Source organism: Polypterus senegalus, chromosome 16 (assembly GCF_016835505.1).
Source record: "Polypterus senegalus isolate Bchr_013 chromosome 16, ASM1683550v1, whole genome shotgun sequence".
NCBI classification, from domain to species: Eukaryota; Metazoa; Chordata; class Cladistia; order Polypteriformes; family Polypteridae; genus Polypterus; species Polypterus senegalus.
The window spans coordinates 83374500-83400784 of record NC_053169.1 but is presented as its reverse complement, the minus strand read 5'-3'; the positions used below and the strand labels follow the sequence as shown (position 1 = coordinate 83400784).

At 37.9% G+C, this 26285-nt stretch overlaps 1 protein-coding gene across 2 annotated transcripts in view; it reads left to right on the top strand.

The window, feature by feature from the left end:
• sptbn1 (spectrin, beta, non-erythrocytic 1) overlaps positions 1-26285 on the top strand; it is a 262319-nt gene that overhangs the window by 124072 nt on the left and 111962 nt on the right. Inside the window, exon 1 of one of the 2 annotated variants that reach the window (XM_039738922.1) lies at positions 20582-20859. The exons of the other annotated variant lie outside the window; for it this stretch is intronic. Within the exon in view, the coding sequence (XP_039594856.1) occupies positions 20715-20859 (145 nt within the window). The 5' untranslated portion in view covers positions 20582-20714. Of the gene's footprint in view, positions 1-20581; positions 20860-26285 lie in introns of those variants that run through there. 2 annotated transcript variants of the gene reach the window in all.

Genomic DNA, 26285 nt, shown 5'->3' with positions numbered 1-26285 from the left:
CTTTAAATTTTTTGAGCAGTTTATGTTTTTTCCATTTGGTTCATCCCTTACAGATAGTATATAAACAAACAAATACTAATCTATTTTACATTTTGAAGGTATACAGTAGTGACTTTGTGATCCTTCTCTGGCTTCGCTGGCTTAAGTTTGTATCCTGAGGCTTGCTATTAATTTGTAAAAAAGTGTACAGATCTTTTCTCCAGTAATTTTTATAATGTGTGACAGTGGCAGCAAACTACTTAAGATTATTTATTTACTTCTGGAAGATCCTATTTCTATGAGTAATACTGCTAGATTAGAACATCCTAGTAAAGCTATTTTGCTTGGCTTGCTGCCACTTTAACAGGTCCAACTTTTTTAAAAATAGATGGTTGAATGTATAGCAGTAATGCCTCATATCCTTGAAGTAGAAAACCTTTTTAGTCTCTTATTTTGGAGTGATTTTGATATCATCAGCAATCCTGTTTGTTGGTGGAGAAATGTAGTACCAGTAAGGAGTATGAGATCCTACTAACCAGTTTTTGATTAAAAATAGTTTACAGTAATAGAAATTTGATTGTTCAAAAGGTTTCAGTGAAATGAGATTTGTTATACATTTAAAATGAATGATTGTGTTGTCTTTTAGAGAGCTCAGGATGTGCATATTAGATGAAAAACCCAGTAATGTTCCCTAATAAATAAATATTAAGGACATGACTAATTCTGATATCATATGGGCTTTGTCATTTTTGCATGGTGTAAATGTGTGCCTGCAGGTTCTTTTCTAAATGATTTAAATTTCCTGTTTGCATACACAGGAAGTAAAACCTTAGGAAGGCCTTGATCGGTGCTTTTCAAGGCTCTCTTTCATCTGACTGAAACAGACTATTGCCATCAGTATATTCAGTGCAGTGGTTAAAGTGCTTTTGTCTGTTTTTTTTGTTTTTTTTTTTTGCTTGGGCTGCGGATAAGCAGATCATATTGATACTTTAGCATCTAAATAATGTATCGGGGAGCAGGTCTGATAAAAATGCATGTAAGCAAGCAGGGCAACTAAGCAGTGTGCTCTGTTTATTTGATAGCAAGGGAAATGTAAAACCAAAAAGACTAATTTAGAAAATTTCCAGCTCATTCATAGTATTTGGTTTCCATTATCTCTGCTCCAGTTACCCAACATTTAACAATATCCGAATACTCATTTCTAAAGTATGTCGGCCACATTATAGCATGTTTTTTGTGGAGATTATAGTGAAACATAATTTATTAATCCCAAGGGCAAATTCACATAATCCAGCAGCAGTATACTAATACAAAAAAACAATATTAAAGAGTAATAAAAATGCATGTAAAAACAGACAATAACTTTGAATAATGTTGGCGTTTACCCCCCTGGGTGGATTTGAAGAGTCACATAGTGTGGGGTCTCCTCAGTCTGTCAGTGGAGCAGGACGGTGACAGCAGTCTGTCATTGAAGCTACTCCTCTGTCTGGAGATGATCCTGTTCAGTGGATGCAGTGGATTCTCCATGATTGACAGGAGTCTGCTCAGCGCCCGTCGCTGCCACGGATGTCAAACTGTCCAGCTTCATTCCTACAATAGAGCCTGCCTTCTTAACAAGTTTGTCCAGGTGTGAGGCATCCTTCATCTTTATGCTGCCTCCCCAGCACAGCACAGCACTGCGTAGAAGAGGGCACTTGCCACAACCGTCTGGTAGAACATCTGCAGCATCTTATTGCAGATGTTGAAGGACGCCAGTCTTCTAAGAAAGTATAGTCGGCTCTGACCTTCTTACACAGAGCATTAGTATTGGCAGTCCAGTCCAATTTATCATCCAGCTGCACTCCCAGGTATTTATAGGTCTGCACCCTCTGCAGGCAGTCTCCTCTGATGATCACGGGTCCATGAGGGGCCTGGGCCTCCTAAAATCCACTACCAGTTCCTTGGTCTTGCTGGTGTTCAGGTGTAAGTGGTTTGAGTCACACCATTTAACAAAGTCTTTGATTAGCTTCCTATACTCCTGCTCCTGCCCACTCCTGATGCAGCCCACAATAGCAGTGTCGTCAGCGAACTTTTGCATGTGGCAGGACTCCGAGTTGTATTAGAAGTCCGATGTATATAGGCTGAACAGGACCGGAGAAAGTACAGTCCCTTGCGGTGCTCCTGTGTTGCTGACCACAAAGACCTGCAGTTCCCGAGACGCATATACTGAGTTCTGTCTGTAAGATAGTCCACGATTCATGCCACCAGGTGTGAATCTACTCCCATCTCTGTCAGCTTGTCCCTAAGGAGCAGAGGTTGGATGATGTTGAAGGCACTAGAGAAGTCCAAAAACATAATTCTTACAGCACCACTGCCTCTGTCCAAGTGGGAGAGGGATCGGTGTAGCATGTAGATGATGGCATCCTCCGCTCCCACCTTCTCCTGGTATGCGAACTGCAGAGGGTTTAGGGCGTTGCGGACCTGTGGCCTCAGGTGGTGAAGCAGCAGCCGCTGCATGGTCTTCATCACATGTGACGTCAGAGCAACAGGCCGGAAGTCATTCAGCTCACTAGGACGTGATACCTTTGGGACTGGGGTGATACAAGATGTTTTTTAAAGCCTTGGGACTCAGGTTGAAGATGCGCTGTAGAGGACTTCCCAGTTCCAGCACACAGGTCTTCAGCAGTTGTGGCGATACTCCATCTGGACCAGCTGCTTTGCTGGCATGAAGTCTCCTCAGCTCTCTGCTCACCTGTGCTGCTGTAATTGTGAGTGGGGATGTCTCTACTATGCTGGTATCAGCAGAAGGATGGCTGGAGGATGCAGTACTCCGAGGTGAGAGTGGGTTAGGATGGTCAAACATATTAAAGAAGTTGTTCATGTCTTGGTATCTGACCTATAACATATTATAAAAGTACTATATTGATCAGAAAATGGATTGATCGATATATTTCTCAGACGATAATGCAGTTTTAATGATTTTTATGTTAAGGCATCCAGTGATGAGTTAGGAAATAAGCGTAAGGACTCACCTGTTTAATGATGTACCTATCGTGGTCATTAACGACATCTATTACTTGAGGTTTTAAAAGTCATGGCATTACCTGACCTTATCTGGCTGTTCATTGCCACAAAGTGGCCAGGGCAGAGAATAAGCTAATGGGAATACCACAGGAGCGCAGTTTGTCCTTCATACACATATATATATATATATATATATATATATATATATATATATATATATATATATATATATATATATATATATATATATATATATATATATATTTTTTTCCCCATGGGAAATGTGACAGTGCAAAAATGTTTTATTTGTTGACAGGCAGATTATCTGCTTGTTAAAACTGTCTACTTCTGAAGCTGTACTCCGAGAAATAGCAACCAGATTAGGAGGAGTTTAGCAACACCAATGATTGCAAAGCAAGAAATATGCTTACATCAAAGCATGCTGGATATGTGTAATAGTAAATGAAAACAGTTTATTGTTGTTTATATCACCAAGCTGCCACTTTGTCCTCTGTATTCTATAATGCAAGCCCTTGTGATATCACTCAGTTTGCAGTGGTGATTCAGTTGCTTAGTTTTATTGCTTCTTGTTCTGTCTGATAACATTTTGACTAGTGTATATCTGATATTGATGCATTTTTGTTTATTTAACATGGATTGGTTACATACACATTTCTATTTTAATTTGAATTTTCTTTGGTCTCTGTCTGCTGTGCTGCCTTGCCATGTACTGCATTATTGCTGCATATTTTTGCATTGTATTACTAACAACTAATGTTTTTATTGTACTGTTAGGTATGACGACTATGAAATTGAATTATTCAAGGCAATTTAGTATTTCTGTCTTTTAAGAGTTATATTTTATGCAAACAATACATTAAGAATACTGAATATGAACAATAAGCTTGGGCAGTGGGATAGCCAATCATTTTATCAGAAATGTAATTGTTCCCTACTATGGAGAGAATCACTTTGGGTGAAGTTTAAATTTGCAGAATGTTAGTGGTCAGTAGTTTTTTGGACAGGATTGGGTCACAGATTTTTCAAGGAGATGTCCCGCAGTAAACGGGTAGTGTGAGAGTGGTTCTTCATTCATCTTTTTGCTGCTTGGTTCTATCATCTGCCGCAGAAGCAGTGTACTCTGGGGCATATTGGCTGAAATTCAGGAGCAGTGCTTTCTGTGCATGCTACAGGTAGCCTTTGCACTTCTTGACTGGTACCAAGACCAAACTTGTCATTTGGGAGACTCTCTACATAGCCAGGCTGCTGAGTGTTTGGCACTGGGCTGCTCATGTATAATGTGAACGTTGATGGCCACACAGCTTTTACTTGGATAAAAATGTACAATCCAGCGTGGACGTTTTGATTTATAGATACATTTTGTTTCTGCCTTTAGATGCCTTGTCTTCTTTTACTTATTGTTAGGATCCGATGCAATACCTTTGTTGATTTGTTTCAATTGGAATAGCTTGAAGTGCAAATGTCTAAAACTTGTATAGCACATTTCACACATAGTGTACATCACCCGACAAACACGTAAGTAGGCACAGTGCTAGAGAAGACTTGTGTAGAAATGGTGTGAAAGCAACAGAGCTTGCTCAGGTCTAAAGAAACATGCCCCAAAGTAAAGGGAAGAGTTTACATGTGCTAGTAATAAGAAATAAAATGCTACATGCCAGTTAATACTGAATGGAGGAGGGGGTGCCTGTCGTTACTCAGTTACACTCTCAGTGTTAGCTGTGCGTAGTGTCAAATTACTACACTGTTTGACGTTGCATTCAGATCTAATTTAGGTCTGTCTGGATTTTTAGCTATTGGTATTGGAACCTAAAAACCAAAACATTCAAGCTTAGGTAAACCGCTGAAGGGGAAATGCGGCTCCAGTTTTCTTTAAGAGTGTTCTGTGAGAATTTAACTTTTTCTCTGCAGGGGGAAATGTCATAATGTCTAGTGTCTGTTTTTATTTGTTTATGAACACTCCCATTGTGTGTTTCTGCCATGCCATTTTGAGTTTCACTTACAGATGTCCAAATATAACTACTTCTAACGGATGGTCAAGAGACGCAAAGAAAGCCTGCTGAAATGTCCAGTCGGCAATAGCTTATTTGTAATTGTGGTGAAATGTATTGAGGGGGCGACTGGTATTGTGCAGCTGATACACAAAATCCGAGTCAAGAAAACAACTGATTATTGAAATGAAATAAAGAATGAAAAGTTTGTGTTAGTGTGGTAATGCTGTTTGGAACAAAAAACAAGTGTAATTGTTACAACATGTATATTTTCACATTTGTTCAGAATGCTCCATAGAACATAAATAGAGAAACAAGTAAATAGCTGTGAAATTCAATGTAAATTAAACTGAAAGCATCAGGCTAAGGCTGAGAACCGTCTCCGAATGGGATACCAGAGCACTCACTCATAGTCACAAGGAACTAAACATTTAGTCATCCTAACACTTACCATCATAACATGATGGTTTTGCTCAGACAGGGTGTTAATGCCCAATTGCTTGTACAATGGTTAAGAAAGTACACAATTCTAAAATATTAGGTCTGCAAATTTCATGTTAAATATGGACACCACCGAGTTATTCCTCAAAGTTGCCATCTTATCATTTCAGAGCAGATAGCAATGGCTCTACTGTTTTTAGAAGTGTAGCTTGTTCTTTGATGTATGAAAGAAGGATGTGTCTGCTGTATACTCTTGTGTACAGTATTAAAATGTAGTAATAGTGTTGTCACATGTACAAATTACAGTAAAATTCTTACCTGGACTCTCATGCACTTTGTCACTACTCTTCAGCACTATGAAAAACAAGAATGTAGGCAATGCAGCTGTTAAAACATCATATAGGAATTCTTTCCATTTTCAAAATATATGTACCATATAACGTCTGCATCCTAGCCACTCGTCTCATTCCATGGAGGACTAAGGTGGGTCCACACCTCCATTCCAACAGAGTCCTGGCACCAGTTGGACATTTATCTTGATTAAATATGCTATTACCTGCCAGTTTCAGGCTTTAATGTGTCAATGCAAAACTGGGCCGATTTATGTGTTACTTTCCTTTAAAAAGTATGACTAAGCGCTGCTGGTCTGTCTTGTAAGATCTGACTATTTAAGTCTTTTTTTTAATCAGTTGCTTGTTAATGATCACAGAAGCAGAAATAACAATGAAGTATCTGTTCCTGCCATTTGCACTTGTGTCTGATTATTGCTACTTGAATCTCTTTGAGATTTGAATATTTGCTGGCCTTGTCTTACTCTTATTTTATAGTCGGATACTAACATTTTCTTCATAAGGTTTCAATATTCAAGTGCCTATATTTCTTTTTATTTTACTTTAGAATTCAATGAGAGTTCAATGAAATACTAACATTTTTCTTCATAAGATTTCAAAATTCAAGTGCCTGTATTTCTTTTTATTTTACTTTAGAATTCAGTTTCCATAAAAAAAAAAGTGCCATCTTTGAAACCATAAGCAGGAAAGTGCTTAAATAACAATGGTGACCTTTAATAAGTAACACCCCAAAATCTCAAGATCTGGAAGATGTGCTGTAGTCATATATTTTTTTTAAATTGCCTTTAAGAATAAATTCAGCATTATTCTGTAATGACATACTAAAGGTTTAATGCAGTAAGCAGGAATATACTTAATCAAAACAGTAGTTGGAACTAAAAGCTGGTCTTGGTTGGCAGGCAGATTTAGAGGAAGTTGATAATTTACAGCTTTATTAAATGGAAATGGGACTTTGAAATCATTGTTAGAAAGGGCATCAATCAATCCATCTTGATTTTTTATAGTGCCATGCACAGAGTACACCACAAGGTTCTTTATGTAGAAAAAAAAAACACAAGGATACCCATTGAAATAAACTGTAAATACTATATGTTATAGTTGTAGGCTTCAAGTGTGCCTACTCTAAGCAAAGCAGAGACAGCTGTATGGATGAGGATGGACATGGATTTACAGAAGAATGGCTTAAGAATACATATACAGTATAGTTAACTTGAAGTACAAGGGACGAGATGAATCTTTAAATGAGATTTGAATGGGTGGTTGGCTGGAGCTTCATGAAAAAGCCTACAAGACAGACTTGGGAACAGACCGTAACCCTAGGAAGGCCCTCCTTTTCTCTGGAGAGTAGGAGCCACAAAGCTGAATGGGATTTCATGTGGGTTTTCAAAATTACGACTAAACCAAAGTCAGAACACCTCATTTGTATGAGGAAGCTAATGAAGACACTTACATTACTTCCTATTATATTTATTATTGTCTACTGTTTATTAGATTTCGCTCCAAGATTGTAAAACGAGTAAGGTAAACATTCGAATTAGTACGGCTGCATGAATGTTTGAAAACAATTACATTCCTAATTACAATATGTTGATAGATAACTCACTATACACATAATTCACAAGTGATACAGTTGTCCAGATGATTGTCATCAGCCGCTGGGGGGACACTAATTTTAATTTCATTTTTTTACATGGGGCTATCTCCTGTCTGGTTTCTTACCTTAGTGTCTAGTTTTTTCCTGCTCATTAGTCTCTAGTTAATACATGCTAAAGATAAGCTGTATCCTCCAATACACAAATAGTTTGGTTTGCATTGTTGGTTAAACACTCGCAAGCACCAAGTTCGTTAGGCAAAGCAAGAAATATGTTCTTGTCTTCTCTGTAAAATATCATCCAGTGTGCAGTGAATTGATCAGAATCCATTCTACCTCGCAGTAATGAACAGCTGATCCCGATCACAAACATTTATCACGTGCTCCTGCCCTGATTAGGGATGCGCTTTAGTTATTTGTAAATGAATCATCAGGTGACTGAAAAAAAATCAGCTGTGTGTAATGTGTTTTTAAAATAAGTAAATTGGTTTCTGATATGTGCGTGCGTTCATCCTGTGATGTGTTCACACCCTGTCCAGGAATTGTTCCTGCTTTGTTCCCGATGCTTGCTGGCATAGGCTTTAGTGTCCCATACTGTAAATAAGTGGGTTTGAAAACGGGTGGATGGATTGCCTTCATGGTTTCTGCCACGTTGGTAGTATATATGAAAGTTGTGGGCTATGAAGTTACTGTTAACCATGCCCACTTTGTCACGCAGTGGTAATGGTAAACCCTGATCAGCCATTAATTATACAAGGAGAGCTGTAAGAGCTATTTGTTTGTTATTTAGATTATGTTAAATTGATAAAAGTATTTTATTAGTTCTGTTAAAATGATCGCCTATATATTATTGCATAATCTGGGTGGGGGTTCCATTATAACCCTCAAAGCTTAATTAAAATGGAATATTCTAATTATTTCTTGTACCTCTGACCACAGATTAGTCCCAGTTTATGATCTCCCTAGCAGTACGTAAGGCATGGAGTGTAAACAGTTTCAAACTGTGCTGTACTGAGTGTGCCATGCTGTGTTGTACATATAGAATGTACTGAATGTGTTAAGTAAAGCTTATGTAAGTTTGCCATAGAGAAATAACACAACCTTTAAGCATAGAAAGCAAGCTAAATTCGTAAAAGAGACCTTTTTCCATTTTGCCTTTTATTCTGCACGTGTAACAACTTTTATCAGTATTTTTGTGTGAACTGTTTTTCTTTGAATTTTCACTAAACCTTTTTTAAAACAAACTTTATTAAACTGCGAGATTTCCTTTGTATGAGTTTGTGTCATTCTGGATCCTTCCTTACAAACTCAGTAGCTGTTCAATTTCGAGATCCTGGAAAAGATGCAGCTACAAGAACTAAGTGCTGAAGTTATTGATTTTCCTGCCTTAGAACGGTGTTGTTAATTTGAATTCTAAAAGCGGAATTCAGCCCAAAGTTGGACCAAATGCTATTAGTAGCAGTTGGCGCTAGTCAGACTTTATAGCAATAATAAAATTATTTTTCTTTATATCTGTGTTTGCCCTGCCATTGACTGCCAAGCCATTTTTAAGATTGGGCCTTGTAGTAGCAGTAGCAGCAGCAGCTGTTTGTTTGACTTTGTATTTTAGTTACATAAAAGATGCTGCAAGGATAGACACCTTTAGCACTATTTCAGGATAAAGCATTTTGTATTATGGTTATCAGAAACAAATTCCTTAGCTAAATGGCATTTTGTTTTTTCACCCTCAAAAAGTGTTGCTGGCATTCACTAAAACCACTCAGTGTGGATATGTCAGTCCTTGTCGCTTTTACACGGTAATGATCTTTTTCACCTTACCTACTTCTGTGGTCCCTACTTGCATAAGAAATTTGACAAATGAGATGAGATCATTCAGTCCATCAAACTCATTTGTTTAGCTAAGAGCCAAGCCCTCCCAGTATCTCATCGAGATGCTTTCTAAACATTGTCAAATTTTTTGCTTCAATTGGCTGACTTAGTAGTTTGTTCCAGACTCCCACAATTCTTTGCATAAGGACATGCTTACTGGCTTCAGTCCTAAATGCACTTCCACTTAATTTTCACTGGTGCCCTTGAATATGTGACTCACCGTTTAGCTAAAAGAACTCTGCTGATTGCACTTTATAAATTCTTTTGAGGAATCTGAAGACCTGGATTATGTTCCCACGCAGTCTGCTTGAGACTAAACTGGTTTAATTCTCCAACTCTGTCAGAGTATGACATGTCCTTAAGTTTTGGGTTGCTCTCCTCTGCACAACTTCATGTGCTGCTCTGCATTTCTTGTACTGCGGTCACCAAACTGCACAAGTACTCCAGATGCTGTCTCACTAGTTCAGTATATAGTCTGAGCATAATGTACTTGGATTTATATTGGAACAGTTTTTATGATCGAACATTTTGTTTGACTTTTTATTTGCTTCAGTGTATTGCTTAGATGATGAAATGTTGTGTAAAAATAAATCTTTTTCGTACAGGACAGTGTCTCCCTTCTTGTATTTATAACTGATGTTACTTTTGACCATGTGTAGCACTTTGCACCTTTCAACATTAAATTGCATTTTCCAGGTTTTCACCCAGTTTTGAAGCTTGTCCAAGTCTTCTTGAATTGTGTTTTGCTGCCTCATCAGTGTCTACCATCCTTCTAGTTGTAATGTCATCTGCAAATTTCATATGTTTACTACCTATCCTAAAATCTATGTCATTAATATAAATCAGAAAAAGTAACTGTATAAGGAAAGACCCCGGAGAGAATCCACTGATTAACTCATTCCATGTGGAGCATTCTGCTCTTATCTGAAATCTTTGTTTTCTTCAGCATTCATCCATTCATCCATTCACTTCCCATATCTATTTAAGTGGCAAGCTGAGCCCCTCTCTGCAGCAGTTAACACAAGGCTGAAATTCCATCAATTGAGCAACTTCCATTTTTCAGTATGCATGTTGTCCCTTCCCCTATGTGTTTTAAACAACTAACTCAACAAAACCTCCTCCGTGAATTCCTTGCTTTTAGCCTGTCAGCAAGTGCAACCATGTGCACCATATGTGGTCCATTGCTTTAGTGAGGAATTTTGTGACTTGCTTCTAGGTGCAACGTTTGGACATTGTAAAATGCTGTCTTCATTATCACAGATGACAGCATGGTTGGAGAATCAGAATTTATGTGTGAATTTGAGCACTCCTTGGAGGCTCTGTAATATTTCTACTCTGACTTTTTGAAGGCTGATGCGTCACTAGTGTTAGTCTGCTGTATTGCCTTCTGTATTATAAATGCAACCCAGAAATATCCAAGGATGAGGTCAGTGTTTCTTGTTAGGCTGAAGTGGAGCACTCCTGGCACATTCCACAAGGCCAGGAGAAATCCTTTCTAATTAAAGCCAGATTTGGCACCAAGAGGTGCCTTTTGCTTGCATAAAGGCGACATTATGTACATTCTTGAGCATGCTGTCACTTATTTAGGAATATAGACGCCAAAGTGCTAGGAAACTGCAGACTCACCTATTTAAATAAGCATACAACTAGGCTCATTAAACAAACAGCCTTGTGGTCTTTATTTACCATGAAGGCTAAACAAATGCAGGGCCTTTTTCAGAACAACACAGGGAGGGATCTGCAAAACATTTCATATTTAAGAATTTTGATATAGATTCCCATTCAGCTATTTATTTATATGCAGATGATAAAGAAAAGCTGTAGATAATTAGATGCTATGAATTCTGAAAAGACTGGGAAAGTGAAAATTCCCACCATAACATTTTATAAATTGCCTTTCAAAATCCCCCAACTTTTGATGGCAAAAAGTTAATGTGGCTCTTCACCCTCAGTGGTTGTATCCACATAAGCTACATCTGAGAAACAATCTACCATAGGCAAAGCCTTGTGTGCAGGGCTTAGCACTTTTGTTTTATGCAGGGGAATCAAGAAATGGCATGCAGTTATTTGAGCACACTGTGTCCAGTTTATGCTTTGTTAGTGACACCCACTCTGCATAACACTGGTCACATAAAAAATAGTGGCATCTGCCTCAGTTAGTGCAGTTTTTACCAGGGATCCTTTACAAACTGACCACAAAAATAGGAAGAGCAAGACTCCTGTTTAGGTGGCCTTGATGGGCGTTTTTTCCTGTTCCAGACTGCTTTGCTTTGTGTGCTTGTTAAGAACTTGGGCACTTCAGGGGAAATCTTTGTTGTTTGATCTAATCATTCCTTGACCATTTTCTTTTTTTTTTTTTTTATACTAGGGGGCTCTGCCCCCTGCTTGTTTCATTCGCCATCCCCCCCCCCCATGTGGGCCCTACGCGCTAGTCATTTCCCGGATCTGCCGCTTGTGACAAATCGTGCTGTGCTTTTGGATAAACACGAAGATCAACTCTGCCTTTGATATCTCTTTCTTTTGAATCTATTATCACTGACAGTTCGTCACATGTTGGTTTATTATATATGTGAGCGTGATCTGTCGGATTCATATAGAATTCCAAGAAAATTTCTTTACACAAAATTTATCTAAAAAATACGGACAAAGTGCAATACTTTTGGACGTATTGATTTGTATCCATTATTGGCTGTAGAATTTCTAGTACTTCCAATCGTTAACTCTTTCGATTCTATGTTGTATCCCTTCTCCGTGATCATAAACATAATTCTGACCAAATTGTGGTTTCCTTGAAATTAAACTTGTAGTAGCTTTAATTGTTGCAGGATCACAGATTCTCATAGCGTATGGTCCTGAATCGTGTAAATCTACGTTTTGAGCATTGAATAATGTGAATGCGAACAGATTATTGTAGATTCAGATATTTAGCCTGTAGTGCTTGTGGATTTATTTCACTTTCACCAAATAACAAATCTTTTATTTCTCGCAGATACACTCCTTCATTGGGAAAAAACACTACTTTTGCCTGATGGCAACACGAATTAGGCGATCTACAAGTCTCCGACTTAAACTTTAAAGCCGAACAATATCTACATACTTCTGTCATATCACCTACGTCCATATATTCAATCTCTTTTTGCTGTTCCGTTATTTCACCATGTAATAATTTCTGTTTGTTAGTGCTAATACAATGTTTACTGTCAGTTTTTTGAGACTTTCGAATTTTAGTACTTTCATAATTTCTAACCTGCTCTGCATGTGTATCGCGCCAACATTTTTGAACCTCTTTCCGACACTCTACTTTGTCTTCTACTCTGTCTTTTCTCTCTTTTACTTACTCTTTGTCTTTTCTTTCTTCTACTATTTGTCTTTTATTTCTGCCCCCGCTTGGACCTGTTAGGTTTTCAATTCATCACTTGGCACAAAGTCTCGTCTTGCGGGACTTGAAATTATCTCTCTGAAAATGTCTCATCTCTCTGAAAAAGTCTTGTCTCGTCCCAAGATTCTTTTACATAATAGAAAGACATATCAACCAAGGGCAGCACGGATAAGCAAAACACATTGGTTTATAGTAATATGCTTTGCTTTATAGAATTGGACAGCAGATTTAAAATACAATGCAATGTGCAAACTCCTTAATGATCAGGTCAGGCTGTTGGTCAATTCTAAATCCTTGTAACTGCACCTCCATCCAATCCATTCATCTGTCCATTCTTTATCATATTTGCTTAGTCCATTTCATGCTTTTGGGGGGCCTGAGCTCATCCAGGCCTTTGTAAGAACAAGGCAAGAGCCAACTGTGGTTGTGATGCCACACCGTTTACAGGTCACATTATTTCATAAAGCCAGTTACTCTGGTGGAGAGCACAGTTGCTAAATAACCAGTCTGTTAAATTATAATGCTGAATCTGTTCACAACAGACTGGCAGACAGTGTAAGAGCAACATAACCAAGACAAAATGTTCAAAAACTGTTCTTACCTATCAATGGTATGCTGTATATTGATGCAATTTACTTGCTAATCTCAGCTATCTCATGTCATATTGTCTGTAAAAAATATATATATACAATTTTACTGCTGCATTTTTATTGCATTTTGATTTTTTGTGTTAGGAGTTGCATTATAGACTTGTAATGAGAGAATGCAAATAAGAAAAAACTGGGCACAAATGCTAAATAACATGTTAGCATTACTGTCTTTAATAAGACCGCTGTTCTGGTCATTCAGTCAAACTATAACCAAGGTACAGTCCTGCTTTTTTCTGTCTTTTTTAGTGTTGGGTTATCTGCTTCATTTGCTTTAGCTCAAATTATACCTAAGGAAATTGAAAAACTTTAAAGGTAGCCAAAAAGCAGTAAAAATCAAATATGTAGGAGACCTTATAAAGAGTTTCTTATTTTGGCACTCTGTCCATGTATGCTTTAATGCAGAATGTTAACTATTACTTCCATCATCTTGAGTCCTAACAAGTCAGAGGTTGTAAGGAATTGGTTAGGAGTGCAATATGAAGCCAACTCAGTTTTTCACACACTGATTGATGTATCGCAATGAGAAAGGAATATGGTGGATGATGACAAAGGAGATCTGATGGGTTAAGGGTGGGGAGATGGGTATGAGATGTGACTGCTTTAAGTTTAGGATGAGACGAACATTCAAAGTCGGCTTTATAGACCCCATATAGTTAATGAACTAACCTGATTAAAGTTAAGGTTTTCAAGGAGCCACCACCTGTTCTGGTATCAGAACAAAGTAGGCAACATATCTGGATGAGATAACATTATGTCAGGGCATACTCCAACTGTGCCAATTTAAAATCACAGTAAAATTTAGTTTACAATTTTAAAAAAGTTTGTGTATTATGAAATGGATGTGTATTAGACCAATCTCTAAGTTCTTAAATGTGGTAAATGTTCAGCAATGAATTTTACAGAGGATTAACATGACCTGGTCCCAGGGCAGACTAGAGCCTTTTTATTGACAAGATACATAGAGCACCACAGATTTGGAAAGCCACAGCAACAGAACTGTGCATGGTGACCATGTGATTGAGCTTGTGATATTGGCAAAGAAAGACACTCCCAAGTCTTTTGAGGCACTGAACAGTTTACTTTGAGTGTTTGATTTTAAAAAGTTTTGGCTTTTTTTTTTTTAAACTTGATGCACTTGTGTGAATACGGCACACACCACTTTACAGTTGTTCCCTTTTTGATTCTACAGATGGAGCCCAGGCAGATTAAGAGTTATGCCCCGAGTTGCCCTATCGCTGTGTTGGAGCTGTCAAGTGGATTAGATTCCACTGCCTTCTTATGTTTGTGGGTGCTTCATTTTCCTCCCACAGTTTACAATTGCTAACACACACTTTCATATTAATCCTTGTGTGGTATGGTGCAGTATGGAGTGTTTCCTGCTGTCTATGACCTAAGTAGCTACTCTATGCTGGAACTTGTAACAGTGGGGTATACCTTAAAATGATTTAGGTCATCTCTACTACATTTAGGCAATAATTAAAACAAAGGAAGATGGCACAGTGGTAGCACTAGTCGCCAACAACAAGGAGATGGGTTCAAGCCCTAGGTGTTCTCTGTGGAGTCTACATGTTCTCCCCTTATCCCTGTGGCTTATCTCTGTGTGTTCCGGTTTCCACCCACAGTTAAAAGACATGCAGGATAAGTGGACTGGTATTGCTAAATTGGCCCACGATGTGTGTATGTGTCTGTGTTTGTGTTCCTCCTGCAGTGGGCTGGAGCCCTGCCCAGGATTTGTTCCTGCCTTGTGACTGATACTTGTTGAGATAGACTTCAGTTTCACTGCAACCCTTTCTTTGGATCGACAGGATTTAAAAAATGAAAGATCGCTCAAACCAATGAAGGCAAAACATTTGCAAAAATTCAGTTATTTCAGTCTTGTGTTTTTAACTTGATGATTACCAGCTCCTATCTGCAGAACTAAAATTATGCCCCTCACTATAAAAAAATGAAGCAACTACTGTGGGAATGCAGCACTTTAGCTTCTTGTTCTGCCATCTTTTTTTGTAGAGTAGTACTGACTATGAGCATAACATCCCTTAATTTATACTGAAACAAAATAATTTAAGATTTGCATTTTAGTTACTCTTGAGTACTACTTGAAATATGCAGTGTTGTGTCAAGATCAGTCCTGAAATGCTTTTTCAGGGTTTGTAACTTGTAGGCCAGCTTCACTCATCTTCTAGTATTATTTATTTTTTTTGTACCTGTATGGTGCACTTTGCACATGTCTGTATTAAGCTGTATTTTTCCAAGTGCTGATTTCAACTTTGTAGCTGGAATAAAAAGAATTCATAATGTTTTCAACACCTGCTGTGTTCCAAGCAAAAATACAGAAGAACTGGAAACTATCCAAGTAGCAATTGGTGAAACAATTCTGGATGAGCCCGGGAAAATGATATGTATACTGTTCACAAAGTAGAATATGCAATACAACCACTGGGAATTAAAACCAAGACCTCAAATGCCAGTGAGATGGCATCTATTTTGTTAAATGGTGTACCCGTTTATCTGTTATCTTGGCCAGTTCTCAAGAAATGAACGGAGACTGCTTGAGTCCACTTTGAGTTGATGCAGCAAACCCCAGCCTATTAGAAGACACATTCATGCACAGTGGTGGAATTTACAGACACCTGTGAAACAAATTTTGCACATTGAGGCGATCCACAATGACTTCATATATATACTTTGCACGACTGGTCAAAAGTTTTAGAACACCTCGGTTTTTCCAGTTTTTCAAATATATCGAGTAACCTAAAATGGTGAAAAGGTAAACAGTAAACAGTTTAGGTTAGCAAAAACAGAAAGAAAAGAATTTTTCAGATGTTACAAATGGGCCTTCTTCACGGAACCACTAATAGGTTACAACATACAGATGTTTTGCAGCAATTAAAGTAAATTAAGTCTTGTAAGATAAAGCAAACAATTTGCACAGGTGTCCCAGCTTTTGTTGATTACTTAAAATCCCTCTGTCAGACTTAAAGCAGAGTTGGAACAGGCTGTGTTACTACGAACTCTGAAGTACTACTTGGACAATATTACATTGTCATAAAACAAATAAACAATGGCAAATAAAAAAAAAAGTCAACTAATTATTGTGTACAAAATTCTATTCAAATTTTTGATTCCGAGTAGCCACCTTTTGCTGATATAACAGCCAAACTGGTGGTAAATCTTTTGCTTCAGAATTCCATTCACTCTGTGCAAGTCACAAACTCACCTCTGACATCCTTTCACCAACTTGACAGTGAACAAACATATTTTGAATGTATTTCAAAGTTGTCAGTCATTTTGGTAAATGAGTCTGCTAGTTATGTAGTAATAAAAGCAAATTAAACCTTTATATGCTCTAGCGAAAGGGTCCATATATGTTAATCTTACCAAAATTCAAAGTGCCCTTTCCTACCTCAGACAGTAAGACTGTCTTTTTAGAAACATCAGCCTTAGCATTAATCAATTACTGTTTAACATTTTTGAAGAAAGTAAAGTGCAGTGAATGACTTAAAGGTTTAGAGATGTGATGGTGAATTATCTTAAGTGTGCTGTTTCCGTGGTTCCGTATAGGAAAGTGGCCAGGATGTTGGTTTGAAAAAAAAAAAAAATACGAGGGGTCTCTCTATCTACAGTGTTTAAGCTGCCAAAGTAGGCAGTGTATCTGTTCACTTTATACTGATGTTTGATCTAAAAAATGTATTTTTCAGGAACAGCTGGAGCCTGCAGCTCCACCCTCTATCCATGTACCATTGTTATTCTTCATACTAAATGCCATATTTATTATCGGATGATGTTGGCGGACTGGGGGGAAAAAAAAAACTCAACAAAGACAGAAGGGGTTTATCCAGTTAATATCTAAATCCCATGAGATGCACTTCAGCAGTGAGGCATGAGAAATGAAATGGAACAGACGATGCCTGGCTAAATTATTTCAGTTTAACTCTCACAACTGAGCCATATTCCACCGGTGTCTTCTTTTGACATTTTGTATTAAACAGCTTTTCCATTATTTTGTTCAGAAGGCTCCCCTACCCTCATTTTGGTTAGACATTTGTCATTTTTAGTTAGGTGGATTAGGTAAATCTCTTTGGAGGGGTGGCAGAGCTGTAGCATTAGCATTACTGCTCTGTCAGATTTTGCTGTTAAACAAAAAAGAAAGATGATGCAGAATTCTACATTTTCAGCTAGAGTGAGGGCTTTCATTGCTTTTACACATCAGGCTCTACTGAGCTTTATCTTGCAGCAATAAATTAATGAAATTATTTGCAGCCCGGTCATGTTTGTTTGTTCTGTATATTTCTTTTGCTTCTACGATAAAAAAATGTTTGCCCAATCAGATTTTTCATCTTTACTACTTTATCATTTTATTATTTGAAATCTCCTTCAAATCAGATTATTTTAGTCTCAGTGACCAGTTGTATGGATACCCTTCTATTTCTGAGTGCCCAAATCCGTGGAGATCAACGTCAAAGTACCGTGTACATCAGTCCAGATTACTTATTTCAATAAACATGAGCTTGTGGATGAGGTTTGTTCACCTCCGAGTTATTTCATCAGCTACTGAAATGAGAACAACCGAGTTTATCGTCTCATGGTGAAATAACCCTACTTCTTCTATTCTGGTTTTGACATATTAATCTTCCCAATTCCCTCCCACCTCTCATTTTCTCTCCCAATTTATTATTTTCTGGTTCTGCTGCCATATTTTTTTATTTATTAAAAATGTCTTCCTCCTAGTGGAAAAAAATATCTCATTTAAATGAGTAAATGTAGCACAGTTCTGTGCATTCCATTCTTTGGAAAATGGGAGTAGATGACAAAGATCATCAGCTGGCACTTAGGAGACAGCCGATTTTATGTGGATAAAATTCACTCAACTGTTTTATATTCTGGCTTCATCCCTAGTTATTCACAAGTTGATCCCAAACTCTCAGTGGTCTCAGTGATCTGCCTTACATTTCAATTATAGTTAATTGCCCCTATCTTGTAAAACTTTGAAACACAGCATGTGATGTGTACATACATAGATGGACAGATTTATTTAGCTTCTCTTTACAGTGAACACCATAGCCATCTGTCTCTGTGTGTGTGTGTGTGTATACGTATTCCTACTGTTTTCCAAACATTAAGGACAGTAACCCAGTAGCTCTCACATCACAGGTCACGGAGACCTTTAAAAGGCTAACCCTGAAACAACGGTGACCCTTGGTTACAGACCATTCTGGCTAATGTAGTTTGCCAGCAGCTCAATATAGAAGATGATGCTCCATATAGTGTACTCTCACCGGAACAAAGCTCACACTATGGCCTCAAGTCCCTTCATTTCCACAGTGCCTTGAACACTGTCTGTTCAGATTAGTTGGAGAATATGTTCAAGCTGACACAGACAGTTGCCTCTCTTGTGCCCTAAATTGTGGGTTGTCTGTCTGACAGATGACGGCGTGTGAGGCTTCAGCTCTTTGAGCCAGAGATGATGGTCAGCAGTACAGAAGCACCTCACAGAATTGTCCTGTATCTCTATTTCCTCTACAGAGGTTTTCAGGTGACCCTTCTTAGTGTATTGGTTTATAATAGATGTAGATTTTTAATGTCAGTTTCATTCTTAAACATCCAACTTAATGCTGCTTTGCCCGATGAATCTTTCCATTTATGTATGTTTTAATGTAGGCTTAGGGTCATGGAGATCTGCAGTATAAATAAAAGGCAGCAACTAACCCTAGAGGGCATTATAATGATTCTTTCACTCATTTAATAACACATTTTTCACCATTTTTGTTGGTCCCCTTAACCTTGCATTTTATACACAGGTTCAAAAAGTAGTTATTTATTTTGGTGTATATTTGTTCCCTCCCTAGCCAAGGGGAATATTTTCTTGTGCCACATTTCTGAGTTATTATTTTGGGTCCTGGCAAAAAATGGTCATCTTTGTCTTCCAATCAATATCCATTTTTGCATGCAATGTATGGTGAAAACATATTTCTGACAATTTGCAAACAACTTTATTGTGTAAATTCTAGTTATTTTACTTTTGTTTTATGCCCAGCTCTTTTTTTGGTATTATTTGTTATCCTTATCATTTATAGCCTTTACAGGGTCAATTTTTATTTATGGACTGTAGTTATTCAAATTTTGGGTAGTTTATTTTTTTTGCATTATAAAATGTGTAAGAAATTCACATTGTCTGGCTGATTCTTTGCATTAGTTTTATGAGAATTTTATTATCTTTAACTTATATTTTCAAATGAATATGTTGTTTCTCTCTTCTCATTCAGCTCTGTTGAGGTTATAAACCAACATATGAGTTCTAAGACTGTACTGTGGTTTAACACTATAGAATTGACATGTTGTAATGTGTCTTTGTGCTGGCATTCTGTTACTGCATGTAACACATGCAATGACCTGCTGCTGTAAATTAATGCACTGACTATTTCCTCATTGAAAATGTACAGTTAAGATAGTTGAGGACTTACAGAAGAATGGTTTAGAATAAATGACTTCTCCTTCTGAGATCGTTCTGAGGAGCCGGCACTCTTTCTTTCTTGTGATAGTAATCTGAGACTTTTCCGTTATATGAGGCTCTTAGGAAGATATTGTAATTCCTCTAGTTTTGTTTAAGGAGAGACCATTCCCTTCAAAACTCTACACTTCTAGAGGCTGGTCTTGCTCAGCTGGAGGAAGCAAAATAACTGTACTTCATTTGTTGTTTGCTGCCAACATCTCTGCAAGGTGAATGGTGAGGACAAAAGATTATTTTGTCTTTGGCTGCAGACAATAGAGTTTGTGGTGAACCCCTCCCTGTTTTTCTGGGTTGGTACAGCCCTCACTCCCCCACCCCCTTGCCCCTCCCCTGCTACTCTATGCTAATGAGCTGATGACATCACCACTCACCCAGAGTGGCTGGCTACTGATTAAATTACATCTCAAACTGAAAGGTGTGCTGTATGCTGGTTGGAAGGTGTTTAGTGCGAAAGGCAAAGTCTTTCCTTTGCCTCTGTGCCCTAAGGCAGGACTTCATACTTGGGAGGTGAACTCAAGAGGAGTTTACAGCTGCAGCTCTCCTCGCTTGTCTCCTGTTGTCAAAGAGAGCCGTTTGAATGGGGACTAGGAGGCAGAACAATCAGCAAGCCATGCTGTTCATTTGAGGAGGAGGAGGAGGAGGAGGAGAAGGAGGCGGTGGTTTTATTCTCTTACTACCAAGCTACCTTTAAGTATCACTTTATTTGCTTGCATTTTGTAAATATATACATATATATATAGGATTGGACAGAACTGGATTGGATTTAACTGGATAGTTGTTTTTTTAGATTTTTCTTTTTTTTTCTTCAATTTGCACTGCTGCTGCTCTTATTAAGCTGCTTCCTTGAAGCCAGAGAACTGGGCACAGGATTCTTCACACATCTCTTGGATGAGCTCCCATGCACTTTTTAAAATTGTTGTCTAACGTGAAAACAAATGGAACTACAGAGGGCAACCAGCATGCCTGGACCTCTGGCAACTGGGCCTAACGCTAACACTAGCTCTGGACCTGCTCCTAGCTACACAGCCCAGGTACCGTTCAATTACAACCAGCTTGAAGGAAGGTTTAAGCAACTACAAGGTAAGGACGGAAAAGCCTTTGTTTATAGTGTGCCTTGTTGCTACGCTCTGAGTATAAAGTGATATAAAGTGACAGTTGCGTGTAACTGAACTGTTCAGTTTTTGGTGGGTGGAGGAATTGAAGGTTCAGGGCTAGAGAAAGGAGGCAGGTTGGCACACCTCACTGTGGTCTGAAAGTAAAGACTTTCAGAATATGGCCAGGCTTAATAGGAATGGGCTGGATGGCCATTTCTTAATAAAATAATTCTTTAACACCCACTTCATTCGATTCAGTATTGCAGAATCCTCAGATTATCCCTTTGAACAACACAGACACACTCTGAAGTTCTGTTTGAAAGAAGGTAGTACAGTCCAACCTTGAAAATGATGGTCATGTGTAAATTCAACAGAAGCCTTTTCTGCAGCCAGTTTAAGGTCTGGAGAGCAACGAACAGAAGTGGACAGGCATTATGTATTTCTAGAGAACAATGGTGTGCAGTAGGGGAAAGGTGGGAGCAGTGTCTTGCTGTGTAGGTTTTTTTTTTTATTTTATTTTTTTTAATTTTACTAGTAATTGCCTTGGTAAATTTTAAGATTATAATGTCTCCACTGATCTTGAACATTTCATGATGCTGTGTTTGTGTGCACATTTGACTATGAAAGAGGCCCTTGTTCTCAATAACCCCTTTGAAATATCTTTCTCTGGCACATAAATTATAAACAGAGAGAGGGGCAGAGTGAGAGGGATGCTTTTCATAGTGAATATGCCTTTTGGCCTACCCAGCTTTAAAATTCCTTGAAAGAGACGTAAAAACCCAGTGGGAGTTTCTGTGGAATTTCTTTACAAAAACACTCTTCTAGATGCACCGGGGGAAGAGGGAAAAAGTATAAATCTTTTGTTTTAATTGTATTGGGTGGCTGCAAGACTTGGAAGAAACGAGGGCATTGTAGAAGAGTGTTAAAAACATTGCTGCATCATTTCTGTCAAAATTGAAACATGCATGTATACTTAGAAGCGTACGGCACATTTTCTAAGCTGTGTTTATAAGAGTTTTAATTAAAGTTGTGAAACACGAGCCAACATAAAATAGTGAAGAGTAGGTGGAGTACAATCCGCAAATACAGTGATGTAACTAGCACCCTTGTGTTATTCTGAATTAAAATTGTACAGTGGCATTTAGGCTGCTGATGACATCTAAGATGTTGTTGAATATAATGTGACAGATGGACATGATGTAAAAGTGGGAGGCTTTCCAGTTGCTTTCCTTTAAAGACTTAAATCCAATCATGTGTAAACAGGTCTGATGTTTTTGCTCGCTGAATTTGTTTTTGGAGCACTTTTTTTTTTTTTTAAAACATCCTGTAAATATATTGGTTTTACTTTCCTTTCACTGAATGCCACTTTGGGCAACCTCCATCTGTGGTTTTGGCAAATCAGCCCCAAGCATCAGCATGTTTTATGCACGCTGCATGTTTTAAACTGTAATTTTTTTTTTCTCATTTTAAAGAGCAGCTGTTTAAAGATTAATGCGAGTATGGCGTTGAGACAGTAGCTGTTGTTTCCACAGGTCATGGTACAAACTTTCAACTCTGTATTAAAAGGTTTTGTTCAAATTAACACATTCGCAGGTTAGAAAATTTTTGCTTCTTGGTGTATCTTATTTACTGAGGGAGAAATTTTTTTGGTGTTCTCACAATTAGTTATTTAATTGCCTAACTTCTTCCATAATAAAATGGCAATAAAAAATGATGATGCGATATGTCTAGTTTCCTTCAGTTGGATGACTAAACATTCTTTGCTTAGTGTTGCAATGTCTTTACACTACTGGCAAAGAGTTGGTAAACCAAACCCCACCCTCTTTATAACGTAGTTAAAATTATGACTCAAGTTGAGATCTTACCTTTGCCCTCTTATTTGTCTTGCAGAAAAAGATCTTTGCAGTGATAATGGCTGGAAAAAAAGAACTTGCTTGCTTGAGCAATATAGCTGAAAGGTGCCGTATACCTGCAATTCATTATTTAAGTAATGGAGCTAAATGATATGTCCTGCCCATGTAAGGAGAGCTGGCCCAGCACTGGTGATGGTTTGAATTGCTAGTAAACTGGGTGGTTCCACGTCATGGGTGTTTCGCAATGGTTAGAAAGGGAATTTGGTAATGTGCTTGCAAATTGCATGATTAGGGTGATTAAATCATTCCTACAAATAACGCAGCCAGTTTGAGGGCATGTTGTACATGATCCAGATTACATACGCTGGAAACCACATTACTGTAAAATTTGAGGTTAATTTTTTCACCGTGGAACATCCATCCTTCAAATTTTGGACCTCCCTTTCTTATTGCCTCTTTGTATTGAGACAGTTAGTGTAAAGCACAAGACATGAATTAAACTGGGATTAGGCTCCTTTTTATTAAAGGGGTCAGATACATCTTGCAAGGCTGAATTTAGGGCCCCCAGTTAACCTAACATGTATAACACTAACACGTTCAGTCGGGGGTAATGAAGTGGGCCATTTGTAGTAACATGCAGTCTCAACGTAGACAGTGACCCAGATCCCCAGACCTGAGACTCCATGTTACTTCTGTATTAAAATAAAACTAAAAACAATTATCTCATTATTTTTGCACATCGTTGTATTTTATTTCAGGTGGTTTATAATGTTATTCCAAGTTTGAGTTTCATTTGTATAGATCAGAAGCGATTGTGTACACACACAAATATTTTAAAATAAAACTTTTTTTCTGCTAAAGAGCTTTTTGATTTGTTTATTTAATGCAGTCTCCTAAAGAATTAAGATGAATTTATGGGGAACACTTGGTGGTTCAGTTCCTAGCACTGCAGTATCACATTTCCATTGCCCTTGTGGAGTTTGTCTGTTCATCCCATGTCTGAAGAAGTAGCTTGTGAATTTGTGAAAGTACCTCATGATACAATGGGGTCACCATCCAGTATTTGTTCCTGTGTTTCTCCTTTGTTGCCAAAAGAGATTCCAGCCTTCTGCAGTCCTGTAATGGGGAAATCGGGTTTAGAAAATGGAGTGATGAATGAATAATGAACTGATATTTTCATTTGCAAGAAATTACACATAAAATTTGCACATTCTTGGAGATTTATCCTAGTTTGCCTCCTGACAATGTCCTGAAACAAGATATTCTTTTCAAATAAAGTAGTTGATTTTATTGAATGACACTAAATCACTGATAAAAAAAAATTCTTTTAAGAAGTTAAATTGCAGGTATTCTGTTGGATCCACCTTCATTTAGTAGTAAGCAAAGCTTAGAAAAGAGCGCACTATAATATAGCCAGCATGAGAATTATCAACTGAATGTAGTGCTTTGTATTGATCATTGTATGATCTTACTCATTCAATCTTAATTTTATATTGACTGTTTATATATAAAAAAAAAAAAATCTCAAAACATGCCCAAAATTTATTTTTTAAGAAATTAAATAATTCATTTATTGTATGGGGTTGCCAGGCTTATAAGGAAGGTTGCCAAAGAAAAAGCAGTGGCTATGGACAGTAGGTTTCTGCAGGGAGAAGAGAGAGAGAGAGAGAGGACAGAGTGCTGGCGGAGAATCAGATCATTTCCTCCAGATAGCCTCAAATTAAGAGAGTAGCCAGAATTGAAGCTGCCTTTGTCGCATGAGCCTGTTTCTGGAGAGATCAGGGGTAAGGGGTTCAGTATCTTTAGGGGTGGCCAGAATGGACACTGATCTGATAATTCCGAAAGAAACATTTTTGACCTACAGGAGCCCCCAGAAGTGAGTCTGGGATTTGGTCCAAATGTGAAATGCTAGAGGAATTAGCTTAGGATGGGACATGGGTTAAGGCTTTCTTGCAGGGAGGAAGTGATGCCAGAATAACAATGGAGGGAGTTGGGAGTTGAGAGAGAGACTAAGGAAGTGCTGTGAAGACTTTATGCGAAGACAGGGAGACAACCTGTAAAAGGAGTTTTTGATCATCTGTCATTTTATTATGATACCTTCTCTTCTTTTTGTGTACTTGTGTGTCTGCTTTTGCTTAATAAAGCCACATATTGCATCGTTTTATAGTAATTTTGTCATTATTCCTGTTTTGGAGAGACAGTTGAGTGGTGCTGGCCTATTACAATACACAGTGAAAGGAGGGAAGGCTGGACAGTAAAATGTAACATGCAAGGCTCTGTTAGACAAGCAGAGAAGTCACTGTGGAGTGGCTAAGAAAAAGCACTGCGTATTCCACCCTCAGTCCCCGGAATATTAAAGAGGAAAGTTCAAAGAGCAACCTAGTGAGAGGAAAGAATTTGTATAATAAATTCTCGCCATTAGAAAGATTATCTAGGCAATAATTTATGTTGGGATAACAGGGGGAAGCATCTTTCTTATAATAAATGTTGAAGGATTCAAGCTGGCTATGCTATGTTCTTCAAAATATAAATGGGTTCTCCTGAAAATTAACAGCTGCTGGAAAACGAGGGAAAAAAAAAAAGCTTAAACTTTGTTTGATATTTCCCAGGATAGCATTTCATGTTTGTTTCGCATTCTGTCCCCAGAGTACAAGATGCCAATTAAATGTACTGAAGCTTCTATAAATTTTGGAATATGGCTTGGGACTTGAACCATAAAAGTGTTCATCCAAGAGGCACACATCTGTGATAAGACAAGTCTCCTTATTATATACAGTAGATGGTTGGCTGTATAAAAAATAATTACTTTTTGTTTTTTAACCTGAATAGCTCTAAACAGAGCAACCAGTGCAGAAAGTCATTAAAGCAGTCATTATATAGTGGGCTAGGCAATTTTTTTTCTTCATTTTTTTCACATTTTTTGGGCATAGCCCAAACATGAAGAGTGTTCGCTGAAAACAAAAATGCAATTGTCATCACATGGTGCACCATTGGGATCGCAAAATACGTGTAATTTGTCTCTCGATGTTGTTGTTTTATGAATTTACGAGTTACCAAACGCTAAGGTTACCACTGCCAACACTTATGAATTTAGAGTACTAGAATGTAAGTAAAAGTGTGTTAAAGATATCAAGTTAGGATGAAATGTAGAGAGTATGGATATGGATCCTTTCTTGACTGACCCTTGTAAAAACCTATAGCCTGTGTTTTAAGAGACAATTTACAGATGTTCTCTACCAGTGTAGAACATCTATGCTTTTTTTAAAAGGTTGTGTATAATGAATGCAGTATCTATCTGTCTATATTTGATTTTGTGATGGGTAAACCTCAGCTTGGAGGGCCACTTTGGCTGCATATTGCTGTTGCCGTCAGTCAGAACATAAACAACAGGAACAACTGGGACTATCCGGTGTATCCTTGGGCATGCACTGCTTTGTTAGGCCAGTAAAATGTAAGCTCCTTAGTCCTGAACTACATTTGTAGGGGCATAATAATTGGAGTTTATTTCTTCAGGATGCTCACCTTTTATTGGCTAACTAAGAAGATGACAATATGAAAG